Raw genomic sequence first — 23,658 nt, 5'->3', positions numbered from 1 at the left:
AAGGCTTATCCAACAAGAACAAAACCCTCACCAACAATTCAATGACATCTAACAAAACTAATGCTACTTTAGCAACTTAATTAAAATTATTAGAAGGGAGAAAACAAAGAGAAAAACAATATAGGATGTTGAAATCACCTAATTTTGAAATAAGTAAACTATCTTGTTCTTATATTTAGCAAGACTAATTAAAGAAGAAAAGCAGAGAACGACATAGGTTTAAAGGAAGAGATATGCTAACTCCAATTCAATAATGCTCAAAATTTTCTTATGGAAACTGCAGTTCATTTAAAGTCATTGATAAGCAAATTAAACTATTCTGACCTAAAAGAGACTATTAGAAATTGGGAAGCTAGTGATGATTAGCTTTAATCTTTATGACAAAGTGTTGGTTTTTTCACTTCATAATTAAAAGTAATAAATAAACCATTTACAAGGGTTAGTGATGATAAACCAAAATAATTACAACATATCTTCTTTTAATAATAAAAATATTAAGGGAAAATTCTGGAATAATAGTATTCTATAGTATTTAACAGTATATGATCAAAATCATGAAAGAAACTTCATAAAATATAAATTACAAATGGTCAAAAAATATACAAAAATATGTTTAACCTTCCAAATAACCAGGGAAATGCAAATAAAAATTTTTTTACTCTATCAGACTGGCAAAATTCTATGGTGTTGGCATGACAGTCGGGGCAATGAATTCTCCAACTAATGGCAATATAATCTGGTATAGCCATCTTATAATGCAATTTGTAAGTATCAATTAAAATTTGAAACGTAGATATTCTAGGTATTGAAATTACCCCCCCACAGGAAACAGCAGAAAATGAGCCTAAGGAGTCACAAATAAGCATATTCATTGCTTCATTGCTTAGAAATTTAAAGTCTGCCAGTAGGAGACTAGGTAAACTGTAGTGTATTGATTTTTAAAAAGAATAATATGCAGCAGATAAAAATAAGGTAGCCCAATATGGATTAATATGGCAAGAGCTCCAAAACATATTTTTGAGTGTAAAAAGTAAACTACATAGCAGTGTGTTTACTGTACCTGTCATGTTAAAAAAAAAAAAAACAACTTCAAGAAGTATTTGATATTTACAGTACCTATACAGCTATGAAAATTCATAGAGTAAGGACTGAAATGCATATATATTAAATGATATTAAGTGTTACCTCTATAGAGGAACGTGTGATGAAGAGGAGAGTTACTGCGGCCAAAACTTTCTTTATAATAGTTTATTTATAAATCAACTATGTAAAAATTACAGTCAGAAGCAATATAGTAGATAATGAATCTCTAAAATTACAGATCTTCCCTGACTTACAATAAAGTTATTTCTGATAAACCCATTGTAAACTGAAACTGTCTTGTGCTGAAATGCATTTAATTCGCCTACACTACCAAACACCATAGCTTAGCCTAGCCTACCTTACTCGTGCTCAGAACACTTACAATTAGCCTATAGTTGGGCAGAATCACCTAATGCAAAGCCTATTTTATAATATAGTATTGAATATCTCATATAATTTGTTGAATACTGTACTGAAAGTGAAAAACAGAATAGCTGTATGGGCATAGAACGGTTATATAAGTGTATGGGTTGTTGATCCTTCTGGTCACATGACTGGCTACCGCTGCCAGCATCATAAGAGAGGATCATACTGCATATCGTTAGCCAGGGCAAAGATCGAAATCCAAAATTCGAAGTGCAGTTTCTACTAAATGCACGTTGTTTTCACACTATTGTAAAGTCAGAAAATTGTTAAGCCAAACCATCCTAAATCGCCTGTATGTATTTGAGATATTTTCTAGATCCTCAAATTTTGATAGACATATGTATGCCCATTATACGTGTACCTCCATTCCCAGAGAAACACTTTCACTTTCTGCCTTAAATCTTCCAAGTATACAAAATACAGTAAATCTAACCCAGAGAACTTACACATGTAATTATCTGTCCTCTAAATCCATTCTGTCCTAACTCAAATTCCTCAAGAAATAAAAGTTCAATCTCAGTTTATAAACATCGAAGAAAAAGAATAAGCACAGACAATAGACCTCAGAATTTTTAGTATATTGCTGCCGAAGAAGGTAAAATGGCTCTTATGTTTCTGGTTTAAAAAATAATTGTTTATTTCCTCCCTTAATGGCCTCAAGTCCGCACTGTAAGTTAATATAAGATATTACTTTTATTAACTAACATTTTAGAAATCTAATGCATTTTGACTCATAATAATTACCTGAAATTACTTGAGGATGCTTCTTTGCACAGTAACATTTTTTTATGTCTATAATAGGCACACAGCCAGTTTTGTTGAAATCCAATTTCATGAAGGCCTAAATAAGAGAGAAATGTTATTTTTTTCTATGAAATCATTAGACATGAGAACCTAATTCTCTATTCTGTAGAAGGTTATCCTTGAGCTCTAAACAAGCCAGTTTAAAAGTACTAAACTGGTATATGAAGGAAGCATCATGAACACAGGAAGATATCGGAGCAAGATGTAAGGTAACCTGCACTTTCTGGCACCTGACCTTGAGACAGTAAGCTAACCTCTGTTGCCCTGGCTTTCCTCCTCTCACACTGCAGAGTTGGGTAAAAGACCTTTCTGGTAACTTCCAGCTCTAGGATTTATAGGAAACTGATAAATGGCCAAAACAAATTGCCAGGACCATTTTGATTCAAAAAGTGAACATGCAAATATTCATTACTAAAATCAATAAGTACAATATTTTTTAAATGGCTTATGTTACTCTATTTCCTGAAACTTAACACTACCTTTTGATATGCCAGTTGTTTTATTGTTTCTCTAATTCAATGCAATTTTTGGTATCGTAAAATAAAAAAATATTTTATGGGGAAGAGGAATGGGTATATAGAAACACACAACCAACCCAAAGCAACAGCCCACATTTGCGAAAGAGTCAAAACTAGAATCAAGTTTGTTTATTCACCATAATGTGTTCACAGAAATAGGGTACCTATTATGGGCTGAATCCCCCCCCCCCCCATTATACACTGAAGCCCTAAGCCAGTTTCTACTCCTGATACTCAAATCTGTCACCAGGACATGTAAAGTACAAATAAATGCAAATTTCTAAATTATTATGTGATGAATTCATTTAACATAAAGTTTTTATCGCGTCTTTTGGCCAGTAAAGATTTTGTTTTTTCTATTTGAGATTTATACCTCATGTAATTGTTTATACTTTTCTATACACAAAAGCTTTGTTTCAATATTAGATACTTATACACAGGTACATATTCAAAAGAGAAAGAAACCACACTGCTCAAAAGTATGCTCTAAAGTTGGCCAGCAGAACCTGAGTAATATGTACTTTCCTATAAAAATCAGGGCCTCTTGGGGTGCCTAGGTGGCTCAGTTGGTTAAGCCTGGACTCTTGATTTGCGCTCAGGTCATGATCTCAGGGTTGTGAGTTCTGCGCTGGGGGTGGAGCCTGCTTGAGATCCTCTCTCCTTCTCCCTCTGCCCCTTCCCCCACTCACGCATGCCCAAGCATGCTTCTCTTTCTCTCCCTAAAATGAATAAATAAATCTTTAAAAAAAAATCAGGGCTTCTGTTTTTAATTCCAATTTAATCGTCATTTTAATCTTCATTTGAAAGCTGGCTAATATGCATACCAGAGAAACATCTCTTAGTCACAATCCTAAGATAACATGTATTGAGCCTTGACACTGGAACAGCCACAATGCTAAGAATTTTACAAGTTTAATCCTCATACCAACTCTATGAGACAAAAAACTAAGGCTCAGACATATTTAATAATAGATAATCACATAACTAGTCATTTTCGGAGCCAGCAATTTATGGAACTAGTAATTTGTGAACCAAAATTTGATTTCAGATTTTATTTTACTTTTAAAATCTGTTCCTAAAACATATGCATAAATTATTTTGCTTTATCCTGGTAGATTTGTATATGTATGTGTTTGCCTGTATTTTACTAATCTCAAAATAAATTACAGGTAAAGGAATTTAAAACATGTTCAATGGTAATTCAATAAAGTTCTAAAATAATGAACCCAACACTCTATTAAAAGTAACTATTTCAGGGGTGCCTGGGTGGCTCAGTCAGTTAGTAGTCTGACTCCGGCTCAGGTCAGGATCCCAGGGTCCTGGGACGGAGTCCCGAATAGGGCTTCCTGCTCAGCAGGGAGTCTGCTTCTCCCTCTGCCCCGCCCCCCAGCCCCTCCCCTGCTTGTGTGCGCCTGCGCACGCGCGTGCAGGGGCGAGCGGGGAGTGTTTCTCTCTCTCAAATAACAAAAATTTTAAAAATCTTTTTAAAAAGTAACTATTTAAAAGATTACTTAACAAAGTTACCTTTCGAACAAACGATTTCCTGTATTCATTCATTTCACCAATAATGGCACGTTTGAATTCTCCATAATCAACCTTGCCACTGCCATTGCCATTCAGAATTTGCCACACAGACTCAAAATCCTAGAAATATTCAGAGACCACTGTTTCACCTTAAAGTTATATATGACCACAACGAAACTCACCTTAATGATATTTTGTTACTACTTCTGTAGCCCCAGACAAAGTAGCAGACTTAACAATTCCAAAAAGTTACATATAAACCCAAACAAAGGCAGTAAGAAAACTATTTAAAGGAACTCTGTGGTGGACAGTTCTGTAATGTTCAGGGTCATTTAGGAGTGCCAGTGTCACAAATTCTTATTTTAAGTTTGATTCCTTTCTATACAAAAATGCTCACCACCTACTTGAATTTGAACATTTAATTATTTTTAATGTATTATAAACGTGACAATTAAAAATTCACTTCAGGTTCTACAGTGATTCCAATGGCATTAGGGCCACTAAGAGTATTTCTGCTGGTTGTCATGTTTCAAAGTACAGAGGATCTGAATGGCTCCAATATTATTCCACAATTCACACTGAAAGGTGTTATTTTGAGTAAATCCTTATGCCAGTTTGTTCATTTTACCATTGCCACCTACTTCTTTGCAAATACACAATTTAATAGAATGTTCTATTCACAGAGTTCCTAACAACAACAACAAAAATACAGATGGAGTTTTCTTAAACTCCGGTAAATAAATATATTTTCAAAGTTTCAGTCAAGTTGTTAGCTTTAAATGAGACTGTAAATAAGCTATCTAGCAAGGTGACTGACAAACAATGGGACTCAAAAAAGTTCTCTTCTACTTCCTCCTTTTTCAATTAAAATTTTAATAAGAAAAATTCAATCTCAAGATGCCCTGCTGCCCCCCAATTTTCAATAACCCCTAATTTGTCTGTCATAATGCCCAGTACATGACCAACTTTAAGTGTCTGTAAAATGTGCTCTTAAATTTAAAAATGAGCTTGACCTTTAAAATCATACATAATACAGATAAAAGATGAATTTGCATGCCCAACTCATGGAATACTAGAATTAAAAGATATGCTTGAAGCTTAAAAGAAATAATTTTCAAAAATGGAATAATTTACCAAAAGTAGCAACAAATTTATATAAGTCTTTCTTTCTAAGATATGGTACAGAATGGAAAATGATAATTCAGTTGGAAAAAAACCTGAGCTTTAATTTATTGATAGTATCTCTAATAAATTAGGCTACTTATGGTGCATATCAATTATTTTAAATTTCAAATTAAGGAGAATGACTATGCTTTCCCCAAACTAGTTCCACAATTAGACCCAGATTGGTGATTTTTGAGTTCTTATTTTTGCTTATCATTGCATGGGCAGTCTCTAGTGATATTATAGGGGCAAAAGGAGGGAATATTATTTTTAAAATGGGAAAAAGGGAAGCTTACTTGTGTTTTCATAATACATGTTCTCCCTATGTTAGAAGTCTTATATAATTATTTTAGTTTTCATTTCTGACTCCAGTGACAAAAATTTAGCAAATCAACCAAAAAGAGAAGTACTGGTTGATGCAGAAAGAATACTAGGCTGACCTAGACTATCTGGGCTCTAGGTCTAACTCAGTTATTAATTACCTGTATGACTGTGGATAAACACACCAAGGCTTTCTAATTTTCTATTGCTGTTTTTACTATTATTATTATTATTGAGAGGAAGAGATAAAGTTAGAAGAACCCTAGTATGTGTCACTAAGTGCAGGCCACAAAGTTAAACTTGGTAAAAAACACAAAGGACAGGTATGTCACAACAATGATAAACAACACCACACTGGCACAGAATTTTAGTTGAAAAGGCATATTGCTGTGTAATTTTCTCATCTGACGTTCAAAGTAACTCCGACCATAGGTATTATCTGTGGATTGCCCAGGCAGAGCCTTTCAATCAAAAAAGTTAAGAGACCTGTGTAAGATCACACCATTGAAGTAGTAAGTCTAGAACTTGAATCTGTATCTCATAAATTCAATTCTCAGTGTTCCTCCCACAAAATACACTGTCTTGTGAGAAGACCATTTGAAGCAAGAGAGAACAATTCAAGAGAATCTCTGATCTGAAACCCTTGAGGTAGACATGTTTCAAATTTACTTTTAGAATAAAACCCAAACTTCTTAGCATAGCATGCAAGGCTTTAAGGTAATGGACCCCACCAGGCTTATTTCTCTCCATTCTTCTCTTTTCCTTCCTTCCATACATCTATCCATGTAAACTGAGGCTGTTTCTTCAGCACTTGCCATATGCAAGGTTCCATTCGAGGTGTTAGACACAGCAGGAAACCAGAAGCACCTTGGTCCCTGCCCTGATGGAACTAAAACTCTACTTGCCAGAAAAGCCAGAAAATACTTGCAAAGTGGTATGAAGAAAATAAAATGGTAAATGGTATACAGAGGACCAGGGATCAGATGGGGTACTCCCTTAGACAGAGGTGTCAGTGTAGTGCTCCCCATAGAGAAAGCCTAAAGGATGGAAAATCCAGCCATGCAAAGGTCCAGTGGAAGATTGCTCACAGCAGGGGCACAGTCGTTAAGTGTCTGCCTTCAGCTCAGGTCATGATCCCGGGGTCCTGGGATTGAGCCCCATATATCGGGCTCCCTGCTGAGCAGGGAGTCTGCTTCTCCCTCTCCCTCTGCCTGCCACTCCCCCTGCTCCTACTCTCTCTCTCTCTGTCAAATAAAAAATAAAATATCTTAAAAAAAAAAAAAAAAAAGATTGCTCACAGCACAGGGAACAGGATGTGTAAAAGCTTTGGTTGCTTAATGGGGGGCAGGGGTTCGGTTTTGACCTTCTGCAATTCTTAGAACAGGCTACACGCCCCCCTCCCCTTCATGCCTTCACATGTGCTTCTCCTTTGTGTGAAGTAGTCATTGTCTGACCCACATTCTCCCTCCCCTCTTGCCTGTTTAACTCCTCCTCATCCTTCAGAACTCAGCTCAGCTATATACCCTCCTCCAGGAATGCTATGATCTTCTCTCTTCTTCCCCATAACCTGGCCTGGAATTGATCCCATGTGTTCTGAAAGCATTCTCCATTTAACACATATAGTCTTCTGTAATCCTTCATCTTTCTTTTCCTCTGATTATGAAGACCTTAAGAGTATAGAGTATGCCTTCTCAGAGCTTAGAACAATGCCTACTTATTAGGTTCTTATTAAATACATGAGGGAGGAATGAATATTGAAATTTTAAAATTTAACAGGACTTGTCGCCTGATGGCTAACACTGATTATGAAGCAAAAAGAAAGAGACACATGGGGGCACCTTGGTGGCTCAGTCGGTTAAGCGTCCGACTCTTGATTTGGGCTCAGGTCATGATCTCAGGGGCTCAGCACTCAGCGTGGACTCTGCCTGAGATTCTCTCTCTCCCTGTCTCTCTGCCCCTTCCCCCACTCATGCTATAAATAAAGAAAGAAAGAAAGAAAGAAAGAAAGAAAGAAAGAAATAATCTTTTTAAAAAAAGAGACACATGAACTACTAAAATCTCAATAGAAAAGTTAATAATACCACTTAAGAATATTATGTCATTCTTCGCAGTACCTACATTTTCAGACAGTTCTAAGTGAAACACTTGTAGAGTTTGCTTAAGATCTGCCTTATCTAAAAGTCCATTTCCTTCCTTGTCCAATTGTTGAAGATATTTTCCCAATCCAGTCAAAATACGAACACCCCTTTTGTGTAGCTGTTCTTTTAGCACATCTGTTTAGGAAGAAGAGAAATGGAAACCAATTGTTCCTATACACAAATGTATCAATTCTCTTGTAGGAAAAATTGAAGTTGATCTAAGCGGTATAAGGGATGTGAATATGCAACTAGATGGTATGGAGGACTGACAAAAGATTTTGAAAAATAGAATGCCTTTAGTAAAGAGTGTTACATACAAAATCACACGTAAATATACTAGAACTATAGCACCACTGTGTGGAGAAAGTGTTACATAGAAAAATAAGGGATCACTTTATCAGCATGAAAATAATCTACATGTTACAAATAAAATCTTAGTTTTTACTTTCCAGGCTTCCTCTTCATCTAATGATCTCACATCTTTAATCTCTTTCCTCTTTGCTACAATTATAAAATTGATGCGAGGCAAGTCACTCAAAAATGAGTTCAAAATTTCTAAAATATTTGAAATCTTCAAATTGTAACTTACATATTGAACAGCATCAAGGCTTTGCAGTGCTATCTTATACTTACACGTTTAAAGCAGCCCTTTCTTTTAGGAATTTTTAGTTATATTCTCAAGCTTCTAGCATTCTCTTTGCAGGTCAGTAATTACACTTAACACAGTTTGTGTCATCTTTACTTAAGAAAATATAGTTAACTTGGGCGCCTGGGTGGCTCAGTCGGTTGAGCGACTGCCTTCGGCTCAGGTCATGATCCCAGGGTCCTGGGATCGAGTCCCACCTCGGGCTCCCTGCTCGGCGGGGAGCCTGCTTCTCCCTCTCCCACTCCCCCTGCTTGTGTTCCCTCTCTCGCTGTGTCTCTCTCTGTCAAATAAGTAAATAAAATCTTTAAAAAAAAAAAAAAGAAAATATAGTTAACTTTACTAAAGCAGTTATTAAATATAATAAGGAACAAAGGTCACTGGATTCAACAGTGACAAATATGGGGCTGACCATGACAGAACAGAGAAAATGATTTACTAACAATGACATCAAGAATATTGGGAGCATTCAAACCCCAATCCCAGACAACTTTTAAATCTGTTTCTAGCCTTCTTACTCTCATATCATTTTTAAATGACAAATCAGGAATTATCAAACCTTATAAATGATAAGTTGATTTCTCTGATTACTTGTTTAATGTCTTCCTCCTTCTTGACCATGAGAGTCATCAAAGGAACTGTCTATTTGAGCCTCATATACTTGGGTGGTTATAAGACTGGACTCTAGAAACAAAATCTGTAACATGTTTTCATATCCGAAGCCTCATATATTTCATTTATTACCACAATAACTCTGGAAAGTTAATAAAACAGGTTATCCCCATTTTAGAGATGAAGAAAGAGGTGCAAGAGATTTACACAGTGTAACATGTCTATTAAATGGCTGAGTCCAAACATCAACCTGGCTCCCAGGCTAGCATTTTTTTCTTTTACAGGAGGCTGTCATAAATCGCTTCGGGATATCATCTCATGGATAAGACAAGTATTATATTACAAAAATCACTTACATTTTATTCATTTCATGCAGAAAACCCATACTATCTAGTACTTTCTAAAATTCTTAAATTCATAATTCATACAATACTAGTTAAACAAGATCACTAAAGTGGAAGAAATCCTAAAAATATTTTTGTCTTTTTTCAAATCCATCTGCTTTATAAAGATATTTTTAAATGTATAAATTCATAAAGAAGAAGAAAAAAGGAATATAAATCAAGTGCCTTTTTTGTAAAACTAAGAAATGTCCGGAAAATACTGCTTTACTGCTTGCAAAGAAAATTGTTGAAAATTAAAACTACTTGAGACAATAGTAATGATACATACCTTGAATGGCCTTTAAGACAAGCCTATCATTGGTTTCTTGACTGGTTGTATCATCCTCATGTTCCACAGAATCAGTTCTGTAACTGATATGTTCACAGTGATAAAAATATATTGTTTTGCAATCTTGAGTATGGAAACTCTAAGCTCTTCCCCATTCTGAACTCAAAGAAACTCTCAGAGTTGGAAGAGTGCTTAGAGATTTCTCAAGGCCCAGCTTCGCTTGCTGCTGTAATTCCCAGAAAAATTAAATATGCTAAATCAAGAGCTAAAATCCTTAAACCTTGCAAGAACTACCTTCAACATTACATTCATTTTGTAGCTATTTCAATGTTCTTTTAGAATAATTAAAGCTATAAAATTTAAAAGCAGTTTTAACTTTGAAAGTACAGAATGTAAAAACGTTATTTTAAAAAACCAAAAAAACTGCATTCATTTGAGACATACGGTAAATGACAAAGAAACAGACTTCCTTTAGCCAATTTATGGGATGTGGCCTCTAATGCACATACAGTACACCAATTATTGTCATTTTGAAATGCATACAGCACCAAGAAACACTCAGCAAGAATAGCATATATATACACATATTCTGTGATTTAAAAACATATATATAAGTATATATATGAAAATATATATCTATATATCTATATATCTATATATATATGGGTGGCTCAGTCATTAGGCATCAGCCCTGGGCTCAGGTCATGATCCCAGGGTCCTGGGATCGGGCCCCACATCAGGCTCCTTGCTCCGAGGAAAGCCTGCTTCTCCCTCTCCCACTCCCCCTGCTTGTGTTCCCTCTCTCATTCTCTCTCTCTGTCAAATAAATAAATAAAATCTTTAAAAAAAATAAAAATAAATAAAAAATATATATTTTATTGATTATATGTGATTATGTTTGTTACATTTTACTTACATAATTCATATATAAATATGAATATATATAAAATATATATTATTTATATATAATGCTATGAATGCTATGAATCAAAGCATTTTTAAATGAATTTGAATTTTTTAAATCACAGAGTACATATATTATAAAATATATACAAATAACATATATTGCAACTGACATGTTCATACATATATATTATATATAATAAAATATATATAAATAATACGTTTTATATAATATCTATTCTATGACTATAAAAACTCAAATTCATTTAAAAGCACTTTTTGAGGGACGCCTGGGTGGCTCAGTCGGTTAAGCGTCCAACTCTTGAATTTGGCACAGGTCATGATCTCAGGGTCCTGAGAATGAAGCCCCACATTGAGCTCTATGCTGGTGAGCGCGGAGCCTGCTTAAGATTCTCTCTTTCCCTCTTCCTCTGACCTTCTCTCCCCCAACCCCGTGCTTGCTCTCTCTCTCTCTCTAAAAAATAAAAATTAAAAAAAAAAAACACTGGGCGCCTGGGTGGCTCAGTTGGTTAAGCAACTGCCTTCGGCTCAGGTCATGATCCTGGAGTCCCGGGATCGAGTCCCGCATCGGGCTCCCTGCTCAGCGGGGGATCTGCTTCTCCCTCTGACCCTCCCCCCTCTCATGCTCTCTCTATCTCAGTCTCTCTCTCAAATAAATAAATAAAATCTTAAAAAAATAAATAAATAAAAATAAAACCACTTTTTGATCCATAGCATTATTTTTTCATTATGGAAATCATCAATCAATGAATACTATAATTATGTGAGACCCAAGACATTTTTTAGTGCTAAAAAAAAAAAAAGCATTACACTAAAAATGTGGGAAATGTTATAATATTGTACTATAAGCTTACCTTTTAAAATTGACTGCTTTGGTGGCATTTGGTAAAATAGAAGTGTTATAGCATGGCAAATTAATAAGGTACCTTTAACATAAAATGGAATACTTTTGATCTTTATTTAACTATTCCTACACATAAAGTGTATTTGAGTACAATATAGCCCATGAAGTAGACAAATATAGCTATGCTTTGTTTTTCAAAAATATAAAGTTTACTAAAGTCAAAATGCTTTAGGATAGAAGGTCATTTTATGATAATAAAAAATAGTGTTTTCATATTTGACTTACTTGAGAGAATCCAAAGCTATCTGATCAATATTAGTGATCCGAAGTATAAGTAATGTGTTTTCTTTTATGCTTTCTGGAAGTCTGGGATGATCAGAACTCAAAAATGTCAAGTTTGCACCCTAAAGAAATTAACAGATGAATTCTTTAAAGCTAGAAAGTATATAAGAAGTAAAATACAATGAACACTAATTTTAAATATTCAATTTAAATTTAAATATTCAATTCTCATTATGTTTGACACGGTATACTTTTATACTGATAAAAAAAAGTATATTCAGAGAATATTTAGAAACCACACAGGCTTCAGCTAATAATATTGGAAAATAAAGGAAATAATTTCCCAATCAATCTCTCAATTAGAACAATCTTAGATTTAACAATTGATGTGAAAAAATAAGAACTCCAATTTTTTAGGAGTCAGAGGAAGAAAGGACAAGTAATTTTAATTGAAATTATGACATCCTTAAATCCAGAAACAGACCTATTGATTTACAGAAAGATATACTGCAAATTGATGACCTAATAGATTCATCACCCTCTTGCACCTGGTCTTTCGACAACAAACATCACATAAATGTAAAACGAACTGTAACCTAATTGGAGCAGCAAGGCTTTGGTGAAAACATTCCTATCAAAAATCCCTAGAGTTGCTCAAATAAGTCTGGCCAAATATGAACAGACACAAATGTAAAATAAGGGGCTTAATTATCTCTCTTGAAAATAAGGGGAGAGATTTCTTTCCTCTCCTTTTTCCTGGAGCATTTAGTTAAAAAACGTAAGTACAGTACTCTCTCCATTCTTTAAAATGTCTATCAATTCTCTTGAAATGACTATTTGAAGCAATTAAAGAGGCTGTGATAGGTGTAGCAGTGTAATGCATATGAGCCTACGTATGTATACAGCTCTGTGTGCATAAGGTCTATCTATGAGTTCTGAGTCATGCATCCAAAGCAATAGATGCATGCTTGTGAGTGAACGTGTGGGTGCACTTTTATGCATGCACGTCTGTGGGCACATGCGCACGTTTACAGGACTATTATCTGAACAGCTGACCTAAAGGTCCTTTTAGGGAGTGTCTGGGAAACACCTTCGTGGGGCATACAGAAGTGAAAAGGTAAGTTCCAGAGTAACACCTGGAAGGCAGACAAGACCCGCCCCCACCTCCACAAAAAAGAAAAATAAGCCGAGTATTTCTGCATAAAGAAATGAAAGATTGTGGGAAGAGCAAGAGATGGTAGGAGTCAGAAAACGGAGAGGAGGACCTATACCACGGCAAATATAGAACAGGATAGTAAGAATAAATCATAAAATACACTAAATTTCTGGAGCAGCAGTTCAGACCTAGAGGTAACTTGAATGTTGGGACAGACATTAAACATTCTGTATACAGGTATGTGAAATGGGATTTGGAGCTGATTTTCTCTAGCTCTCGAGAGGCAGGCTAGAGTGACTAGTCTAGTGTATTTAATCCAAGGCTAAGATGTAAAGTTCTTCTTCATCCCCAACTCCTCACATAACCAGTCACGATATCCTATTGATTCTGCCTCCTGAAGACTTTAAAATTTTCTTCTAATTAGCTTCATAGCCACAGCCACTTGCCTAATTTAGGTTGCTATAACCTCCTTCCTAATTAATAGAATTCAATCCAATCTGGTTCTTTCTCCTAGTCTTTGATCCATTCCCCATATTGTAACAAGAGAGATCTTTCTTTCTAAATCACAAACCTGATAATGTCAGCTCCCCTCATTCCATCCCCCTCTCATCTTTCAATGATTCCCCAATACATTCTAGGTAACTCTTTAATATAAGGCTACTCTTAATAAGCTCTGACTCATCTCTTGCCAACTCCCACCTTGAACTAAATTTCAGCCAGACTGAACGACTTCCAGTTCTCCAAATAAGCCATGCTCTTTAATGCTTGTTCTTTGCGTAAGCTGTCTCCTCCTCCTAGAAGCCTTTTCAACTATCCTCTCCTGTCTATCTATCCCAGCCTTTTCTAGATCCATATTAGACGGCACTGTCTCCAGGAAGCCTTCTTTGACCCAACAAAACTGAATCATTGCCCCTCTGATGTGGCCCTCCTATTTGACTGTATTTCCCATCAGACCGTAAGCTCCATGCAAATAGGGAATTGATTTAACTTATTCACTGTTCTATCTCCAAATGCTTAGCCTATGAGTAGATATTTGTTATGTGGATGGTCAATGTGGACAGTGCTAAATTTTACTCATGAGATAATGTGAACATAATAATTTAAAATTTAAGAGCACTATACAAAATTGTAATATTACCTATGATCGACCCATTCTAGGGAATCTTTGTTATACTCCATAAGTCAGGAGTTGTGTAAGGTGGGGAAATCACAAGGCGGAGAAGCTAAATATCAGATATGTGATAGCTCCAAAGGCCAAGTATCCCTTCATATAGAGAAGAACATGCATCTACAGGAGATAGGCCTGCATGACGTGGACCATTACTCCTGGGACTATTGAAGTAGCCACTTACCCAGTGGTACAGCCTTGTAGGGTCTTCAAAAGTACCAAGAGACAAGCTCTCCCAAACTTATATTGCAGATTTGTGAGGGAGGGATAGAGTGTTACAAGGAATAAATGCTATATGCTTACATTCAGACCACTGGGATCTGGACCTGAGAGGCAGAACCTCCCGGGGAAAGATCAACCATTAGCCCCTGCTTGATAAGGAGTAGAGATAATAAATTGAAAACTAGAAACCCTATTCCTTCTACCCCCACACCATCCCACAAAATTCAGCATCTGGCATTAAAACATTTGCATACATATACACTTCACTTACAACATAAAAATCACCAAGTTGGTAGTGTTTTCCTTTTCTTCGTCCACACTGATGACTATAAATGTTTTTTTGAATAAAAGGAAGCACATTTGTTCTAGAAGTTAAATGACAAAAATGTGAGGTTATTCAGCTTCTCTCAGAAGTAATCATCTTGAGAGTTGTAACAATTTTTATGGCATACCTGTTTTTCCCAAATTGCCGATATTCATAAATTGTTAGGGACTGGTCATGAGCAAAAAAGAACCCAACCAGCTCTCTGCAAGCATCATGTCCATTTCTAGAAAAACAGAATGATATTAAAAATTTTCAAATAGGGTAATTTTCAAATTAAGTAATAAACCAGAATTGTGTATGTCAAAGAATAGCATTACTCGAATGTGCAGCAATGAGCAAGGGTTATGGGAAGCTATGGGGAAACATGGCATGGCTTGCTGAAGTGTCAATTTAAGTAAGATTTGGATGGAGAAAAAAGCTTTATGGTCACTATCACACTGATAGGATATAGATATATTACAATGTAGATTACTATTTTGACATAGACTTTTAAGATTAAATGAAAGACCTTAAAAAATGTTGACCTTGCAAAAAGCCACTCAAGGATAGACACTTATCTTTGTGATAGAAAGTTTAAAATCACTGAACAAACTTGATAATTTTTAAAAACACACTTCACCTTTAATATACACAAAGAACACCAGCATTGTGTATGACTGGAAGTTTCTAAGACAGAGGTAACAGATTTGAGAATCATCTTCCTTCTCACTGTCCTGCATCTATCAATAATCTACTATTAAGTTAAGCCATTAAAAGAAAATCAAAGACAGCAGCTTACGTAAAGTTTAATTTTTAAATGCTTTACCATCTTCTAGTAATATTATGTATCTTTATAAAATTCCCTTCTAAGTTTCTTTTTGAAAGCCATTTTAAAATCACTTTTTAAGTAACTTCTAATTAAAATGTCTTATTTTTGGTTCATAGTTCCTATAATTTTTGTAACATTAATATTACCTAAAAATATTCATTCTAAATTCACATTTTACATTTAAATGTGACAAATTTAATCTCATTATTGTTATTTCTATTTGAAGAGAATATTGTTTTATAATCATAGGAGTAAAGTTTAATAAAATCACAATTACCTTGATATGATCCTACCATCAAATTGTACTTTATGAGAAAGCATATTTTCAGTTAATGTAGAATGGGTTCTTATCCTGTTAAGAAATACATTTGTCAATAATTAGTTTCAAGTTTCCTATACTTGATGTTGATGTAAAAGATAAAGTACAAAAACGGTTATGTTGATATGTTGAAATGCACAGAATGAAGATGAAGTTATAAACCTCTTTTTTTCTGAGAGTGCTAGCTAACTGAAGCAGACTCAGGAAATAATCCTGGATACAGTGTATAATACACACACACATACATTCTGTGTTAGAAGGTATAGTATCAAAGTGCTACACAAGTAAATAGCACACTTGTAACTGGTCCTATCACAGGGCTACTGGCAGCCATTTCTAACCCTGTTCTCCTTTGCCTCCCTCCAATCATCTAATTTGCTTTTCTGGCCTCTTTCCATTAGAGGTGACTAAGGGACAAAGTTCTGCCAATAATCTTCGAGGAAAGACTTTCTTTTGTCCTGAAAGGAGAGTGGCGTGGGAACAGTTCCTGTCTCTGAACATGGCAGGGATGTGATGCTAGGAGCCCCGGCAGCCATCAGGCAACCATGTCAGAAAGGCCAACAAGATCTTGAGGAAGCCAGCCCAGGGCTGTGTCATCCCTGAACCATTGAACTAAAACCAACACTACCTCCAGGCAGCTGGTTTTGTAGGAAAATAAATCCTGACTTTTTAAAGTCACTATCAGTCAAATTTTCAGTCACGGGTAGCTGAAAACATACCTTACCAAAATAACAGAATGGTGGAAAAAGTGCAGATGAGGTTCCAGCCTTGAATAAGTCTAGCTATAAGACCTCTGATCAGCTGAGTAATCTTTATGGCCTTCAGATGGCACTAAATGATCTCACAAAGATTGCTAGTCCTAGAATTCTGTTTAATAATATGAAACAAAACCCAAATGTCCACACTTTAGCATCCTATTACTAGTAAACTCCTTTATAATAAAAAATCTGAAGATTTGGTGATGTATCTTTAGTCTCCTTCCTAAATAATTTTATGGCACTCCAATAAAGCTGCAGGTATAATGAAACTGCAATAATGTAAATAGAAAGGGTATGGGTCATTGGGAACTTGAAAAGCAATACCTCTATAAAATCAAGGTCTCTGAAAAATAAGCAGGATACAGACAAGAGCCTATGGGCCAAAGGAGTTTGTGAACACAGAGTGGAGCCATGATAGATTGGTCTTCTCAATTCAATTTAATCCATTAGTATTAATGTGTTTATTGAATGCTCACTACATGCCTGAAAAAACTCTAAATGCCAAGAAAATAACAGCAATAATAACAGCTACTATTTATTGAGAACTCCCCAGACACCAGCCATTATTAAAATCACTTAAATGCACATTGGTTCATTCATTGCTTGCAGTATAATTCCATGAAGTACTATTATCCCATCTTACAAATAAATTTTACAGAGTCATATAATTAGTGCATGACAGAGCCCAACCTTGCTCATAACCATTACGTTATATTGCTTCTCAAAGGTGAATAGAACTCAATTTAACAGTGATATGTTGAAGTAATAGCTTCAAAGAGTCTACAGTCTCCTTGAAAAGATAAAAGAAGTAAATAAGACATTTATATTACAAGTGGAAAGTTCTGTGTTAGCGTTTTAGGTATCCAGTAAGTAGTACCAAACACTTCTCTCTACCCAAGTTCTTAACAATACAGGAATAAGAATCGGGCAGGTAAGGACCAAAATACGAATTTTACTGCTCATGGTGGGAATGCTAATTACAGCAACCCCTTTGAAAAACTATGTGGCAGTATTTTTTAAAGCTGAACATATGTGCACTAAATGGTCCAGCGATTCCACTTCTAAGTATGTATTAAGCAGAAATGAGTACATACGTTCACCAAAAAACATGTACCAAAGTTCATGGAAGCACCATTCTTAAAAGGCCAAATGTCCATCAACAGCTATGAATAAACTGTGGTATATTTAAATACCATGAAATACTGTATGGAAATGAGAATAAAAGACAACGACAAATAACAACATGGATAAACTCACAAACACGTTGAGTAAAAAGAAGCCAGATACCTAGAGTCCAAATTTTGTGATTTCAGTAAGTTTACAACAAGGCAGTTAGCATCCATGCTATCAGGGCAGAGAGGTTAAGCTGGGGCGGCAGAGGACGTGGGTGGTAACTGGGAGGCAGCACAGGCAAGTTGCTGAGGCACTAAGAATGCTCTAGTTCTGGGTCTAGGGACTTGGTACATGAGCATTATCCAGTCTGTGGAAATTCCTATGCTGTACACTTAAAATGTGTACATTTTGTGCACAGATATTTTATTTCAGTAAAAGCTTACTTTAAAAAAGAGAAGTTTAGATGTGTTAGCTAAAGGATGACCCTCCAGAGTTGTTCACACTCTATACCTCAGAACATGTAAATATGTTACAATTACATGATACAATAAAAGGGACTTTGCATATATGATTCAAGACCTTGAGATGAGATTATCTGGAATTATCCAGCTGGATTCAATGCAATCACAGGTGTCTTTGTAAGAAGAAAGCAGAGGGATATGTTGACTACAGAAGAAGAGTATCAGAGGGGTGCCTGGGTGGCTCAGTCGGTTAAGCGTCTGGCTTTGGCTCAGGTCATGATCCCAGGGTCAGAGTGATAAAACACTGACTGTAGCTGGTTTTGAACATGGAGGAAGGCCAGAGCCAAGGAATAAAGGAAGCCTCTAAAAGCTGAAAGAGACAGGGAAATGTATTCTCCCCTGAAGCCTCCACAAGAAATGCATCCCTGCCAACACCTTGATTTTAGGTTTCTGACCTGCAGAACTGTAAGAAAATAAATTTGTGTTGTTTAAAGTATTGTTTGTAGTAATTTGTTACAGCAACCATAGGAAGTTGATACATGATTCCTTTGAATATTTAAAGGTATGGAAATAGACCTTCAAGAAAATAAGAATGAGACCAAAAAAATAACAGTTCTAAGAACTTCTTGGCATTTATAGCAGTCTGAAAATATGAGAGAACTGCTGCACGAACTGGTGGATTTTCTTTGTCTCTTAATGCTGAGGCTAGCTGTCAACTGCCAGTGAAGTAGTTGAGAAATTTAAGTCGACTGCACCCAAAAACTGTGAAAGTCCAAAGATTTTATAAGCTACAAAGTAAAAGGCAAAATAATAATAATAATAATAATAATAATAATAATAATAATAATAACTTGTAAGCAATAATAATTTTGAATATATTATGATATTCAGTATATATAAATGTCTCAGTTGCTATATTCTGTATTTTCACATACATTATCTCCCAGGTTATAACTCTTATTCCTAAATTATTAATAAAAAACCTGGAGGGCAAAGTTTATCCCTATATCTTAAAGTGGCACAAGTGGGAACCGAACTCCAAAAACTCCACTCCCCTTTATATAGAAAAAAGCAAAACTGAGCCAAAAAAAATCTTTTCAGTTAGACACAAAAGTACATCTTCTTTAATTCATTTATAAAATACTATATCTTCATTTGATATAAGTACAATTTTCTTACTTAGTTTCATGTAGTGTTCTTTTCCTAAATCGAAGAGGTGCTATCTTTGAATCTGGAAAGATACGAGCACTTTCTTGTCTCTCAGCGGTTAGGTTTTGTTCTGGATCACTGATTACAGCCCTATATGGGAAAATACAAAGTCTGACAACTCAATATGATAATGCACTATTCTAGCATTCACATATTTATAAGCAGCTAGAAAAGCTCATCTACAAATACAAATTTACACTACTGTCAGAATTATACATTTTCCAGATACTGAATGAATAAATTTAATAATTAAAAAATTCTGGCCATAAAAAAGTGAATATTCCTATCAATCTCTCTTTCTATAAGTGTTATCTAAATATAAATTGAAAATTTTGAGACAACTCAGCTCCATGTCTCTCCCTTATTATTCTTTAAACAAAGAGACACTGCTGGTGACTTCTGAATAAAGACATGAAGCAAAGTAAGTAAGAAACCATATGGATTTCTGGGGGAAAATCATTCCAAGCAGTGGGGAAAATAAATGCAAAACACCTAACACAGGAGTGAACCTGGTATGTTTCACAACAGGAAGGAAGCTGAATGGCTGGAGCAGAATAGACAAGAGAGAGAGAAGTAGGAAAAGCAGTCCAAGTTCAAATGGTGGACAGATGATGTAGGGCTTGGGTAAACTACATTATAGACCATAATTTTTTCGCACTCCTGAGCCACATCCTTGCCATGGCCTCATTATAGGTGCACTGTACTAATTTCTCACCCTTTAGTTTTGAGCTTAGCCATTTGACTTGCTTTGGCCAATTATATATAGCTGGATGCCTCTGCTGATCTCAATTAAACTAACTCATGTAAGTGTGGGTTGGCTGGGGATCTGCTCATCTAGCATTATCTTGGCTAAGTGGCCCAGCTGCATTTGCAGAGTCATGTTCTTCTTGAGCTCAGTGGGTTAGCCAGGCTGTGTTCTTTTCACCAATATGGCAAAAGCTCAAAAAGGCAAGTGGAAACACATAAGGCTTCTTAAGGCCTAAGCTCAGAACTGAGACCACTGCTTTTGTTCATATATAACTGGCCAAAGTAAGTAAAAAGCAAGAGCCACTTAGCCAAGCCTAGCGTGGACAGCTGATCTGAAGATACATGAGTTCTAATTAATCAATGTAGTTTTAAGATACTGGTTTTGTGGTAATATATAACCAATACATAGATTTTACTCTGACTGAGATGGGAAATTACTGGAGGGTTTGATCTGGCTTACTTTTTAATAGACGTACGTTGGCTGCTGGTTTAAGAATAGACCAACGAGGGGCAAATGCAAACACAATGAGTCCAGTTAGAAAGAGACTGAAATGATCCAGGAAAAAGAAGATGATATTATGAACAGGGATGATGGCAGCAGAAGGAGTAAATTTATTTTGATTGTAGAACTGAGAGTGATTGCTGACAAACTGAATATAGGATTTAAGAAAAAGAGAGGCATCAAAAGCATCAGAAACATTTTAGGTCTAAATAACCTAAAGAATGGAGGTGCCTTGGAGGAAAATTAAAGAGGATTTGGTCATGGGGAAGGAGCGAAAAGAACTTCGAGGAACCCAGATTGGCAAATGTTACGTTGGAACCTTAGATCAGAGAAGCATCAGCATATGAATGCTTTTTAAAGGCATGATGCTGGATGAGATCAGTTAGGAAGTCAGTGTAGAAAAAGTCTAAGAATGGAGCCCAGTGTACTCCCACGTATAAGGACAGGGGTGATGAAAAGGAACAGGGGAAGAGACTGAGAAGGAGCAGAAGGAAGGAGGAAAACCAGCTAGGTGTTGTGTGCAGGAAGCCAAATGGGAAAGAGAAAAGTATTTCAAAGAGGAGAAACTTTTCAGTGGAGACAGATGCTGCTGTTGGGTCAAGTAAATGAGAACTGAGAAATCACGATTAGTTGAGCAACACAGACGCCATGAGTTAGCTTATGAGGACATGCTGAGGTGGCACGGTGCGGGTGAAAACATCAACAAAGTGAGTTCAAAAGATAACAGAAAGAGGAACATTGAAGACTATAATTAATTATTTCAAGACAGTTACTGAAAAACATGCATGTAGAATATCTTTCTGCCACCGAAATAATTTTTTTCAAAGCTAACCATAAGTCTTACTTCTTCCTTGAAGACTTCCTAGACTATTCCAGCCTTTTCTGAAATCCTACAGTATTTACATATTATCATGCAATTTTTAGCACAGCAGGTACTTAACGCTTTACAGTCTTCTAAGAGTTATGAAACTTCAGATTAATTCTTAACAGTCCCACAGTTCCCAAACTGTGCACCATGTCAACTCCAGGGTGCCACATGGAACTCACAGGGACTATGTGGGATATTTTAATTTTTGAGGGAAACACGGTTATACTTGATATCTGTTGGAGACTACATGAACTATCACCTCAAGGTAATTCACAGTTTCAACAAGATATCACTCTTTCAGTGAGGTCAAACCTTTGTAAAGCTGGATTTTCTACAGTTGCTGTGATAAATAGCAAGTGCCATGTGGAATTGAAAGTGAAGGTGACAGCATCCTCAACAATCCTAAGGTTTGAGAGACTGTGCCTTGCACCAGAAGGTGCATACCAGTAATTGTGGCTATTTAAGAGTGAAATACAAATATTTTTTCTTTTAATTTATGTGTATTATTTTCTTGAAATGGCCATTAAGTTGTCATGAAGTAAATAGTTAGAGAAAAATACTTAACAAAGAGAACTGTTGGGTATTTCTACTGGCCTAGGAATGCTGTAAAAAACCATCACTCCAACATTGTGAGCGCAGTGAACGGGGAACGTGTGGGAACCTCGGAGTCAGCCACTGGTTGATTGACTAAGGATAAAAAAAATTTAACGAAAACTTTCTGACTGGATTTCTATCACTCATTACTACTTACTCTCACCTAGATAAGTGGTCTACCATCACTTGCTCTGCAACAGTCTGTTTCTTCCTCTCTGCAGCCACAATTTCCTAAGAAGAGAAAATTTTTTAAATGTCATTATCAATAAAACAGAACAACACTAGAGTTAACACGAGAACCCTAAAATATATGCTAAATTTTCAACTTCCTTCTTAAATAGAGATTACTATATCCATCATTAATAAAAACAAATTCCAATAATTTAATCTGAAAATAGCATTTATTTCCTAAAATATAATGCACTTTAATTTCGGTAGAAATCATCAGAGATTTCCATGTGCTGCATCTGAATTTCATGGAGCCAGAATAAAGGAAGAGGAGACTATGATATCCCTCTCCTCGACAGATGCCCTGTAAAAAGCACTTTAACCTGCTCCAAGAAGAATACCAACATTGACACGAAAAGAGTTTGTTCTAAAACTATTTATAGTAGATGAAGCTAAAATTGAATTGGAATCCCTCAACCCTTTATCAAAAATTTAAAAATAAAAATCTTTCATAAAGCTGTCATTAAAAGGATAATATTTTCTATGCATAATATCCATTAATACTTGGTCAACTTTTCTCAATTACTGGTTTGATTAAATTATCTTCACACTGTTTTTTCCTTTTCAACTCATTTGAAAATACTTCTACTACATTTTAGGTTATATCAAATCAAAAGATTAGTAATCGCTCAATTCCAATTAGATTATAATGTAACTATATTTACTAAAATGTTTCTTTTGAAGAGTAAATGAAAGAGGTTAAAAAACTAAGGGGTCAAAATAAAGCTTGTTTTATTTCTACACTGTAAATTCCTGTCATCTCCATTGATCACGGCAATAAATGAAATCAAGTACAATAATGTAGCTTTTGATGGAGGCTTTGTAACCTTAGGGAGAGCACTCTATTCAAAATGGACACAAACTCCAAGTAAGAATGACTAAAGGCATATCATACATAGAAACTCCTAAGAAACCTAGAAATTTGGGTACAATTATTTAAATGTTAGTCTATAACTGAATTTGGCCTTTTCTGGGGGGTTTGGTAGAAATTAAGATACAGTTTACACATCCAAATATGCCCCATATAAATACAGTTCACGCCATTTAACATATAACTGCATTTGATGTTCTCTAAGCTTATGACACTTTATAATGATTTTTGTTTAATAATAAATTTAAAACAGCAATTAAAAAGTTAGAAAACGTATGGTAACTTACAGTCACAGCAAAGTGTGTTTTATGTCTAAGGGTGATGAAGGTGAACACTGAGTAAAATATGAAATTA

General features: G+C 35.5%; 1 protein-coding gene across 1 annotated transcript in view; it reads right to left on the bottom strand.

Annotated features, from left to right (window-relative positions):
- Positions 1-23,658, bottom strand: part of CAPS2 (calcyphosine 2) — a 46,169-nt gene that overhangs the window by 4,516 nt on the left and 17,995 nt on the right. Inside the window, exons 8-17 of the mRNA XM_045872947.3 lie at positions 22,369-22,436; positions 19,465-19,584; positions 15,912-15,986; positions 14,954-15,049; positions 14,773-14,866; positions 11,959-12,077; positions 9,906-9,988; positions 7,959-8,113; positions 4,356-4,475; positions 2,254-2,350 (exon numbers count right to left, since the gene is read on the bottom strand). Of these exons, the coding sequence (XP_045728903.1) occupies positions 2,254-2,350; positions 4,356-4,475; positions 7,959-8,113; positions 9,906-9,988; positions 11,959-12,077; positions 14,773-14,866; positions 14,954-15,049; positions 15,912-15,986; positions 19,465-19,584; positions 22,369-22,436 (1,027 nt within the window). The remainder of the gene's footprint in view (positions 1-2,253; positions 2,351-4,355; positions 4,476-7,958; positions 8,114-9,905; positions 9,989-11,958; positions 12,078-14,772; positions 14,867-14,953; positions 15,050-15,911; positions 15,987-19,464; positions 19,585-22,368; positions 22,437-23,658) is intronic.

This window comes from Mirounga angustirostris, unplaced genomic scaffold (assembly GCF_029215605.1).
Source record: "Mirounga angustirostris isolate CCGP_5_RB_7025 unplaced genomic scaffold, mMirAng1.0.hap1 SCAF_5, whole genome shotgun sequence".
NCBI lineage: Eukaryota > Metazoa > Chordata > Mammalia > Carnivora > Phocidae > Mirounga > Mirounga angustirostris.
Note: the sequence above shows the minus strand (reverse complement) of the source record. Positions and strands in the feature narration are given on the sequence as shown.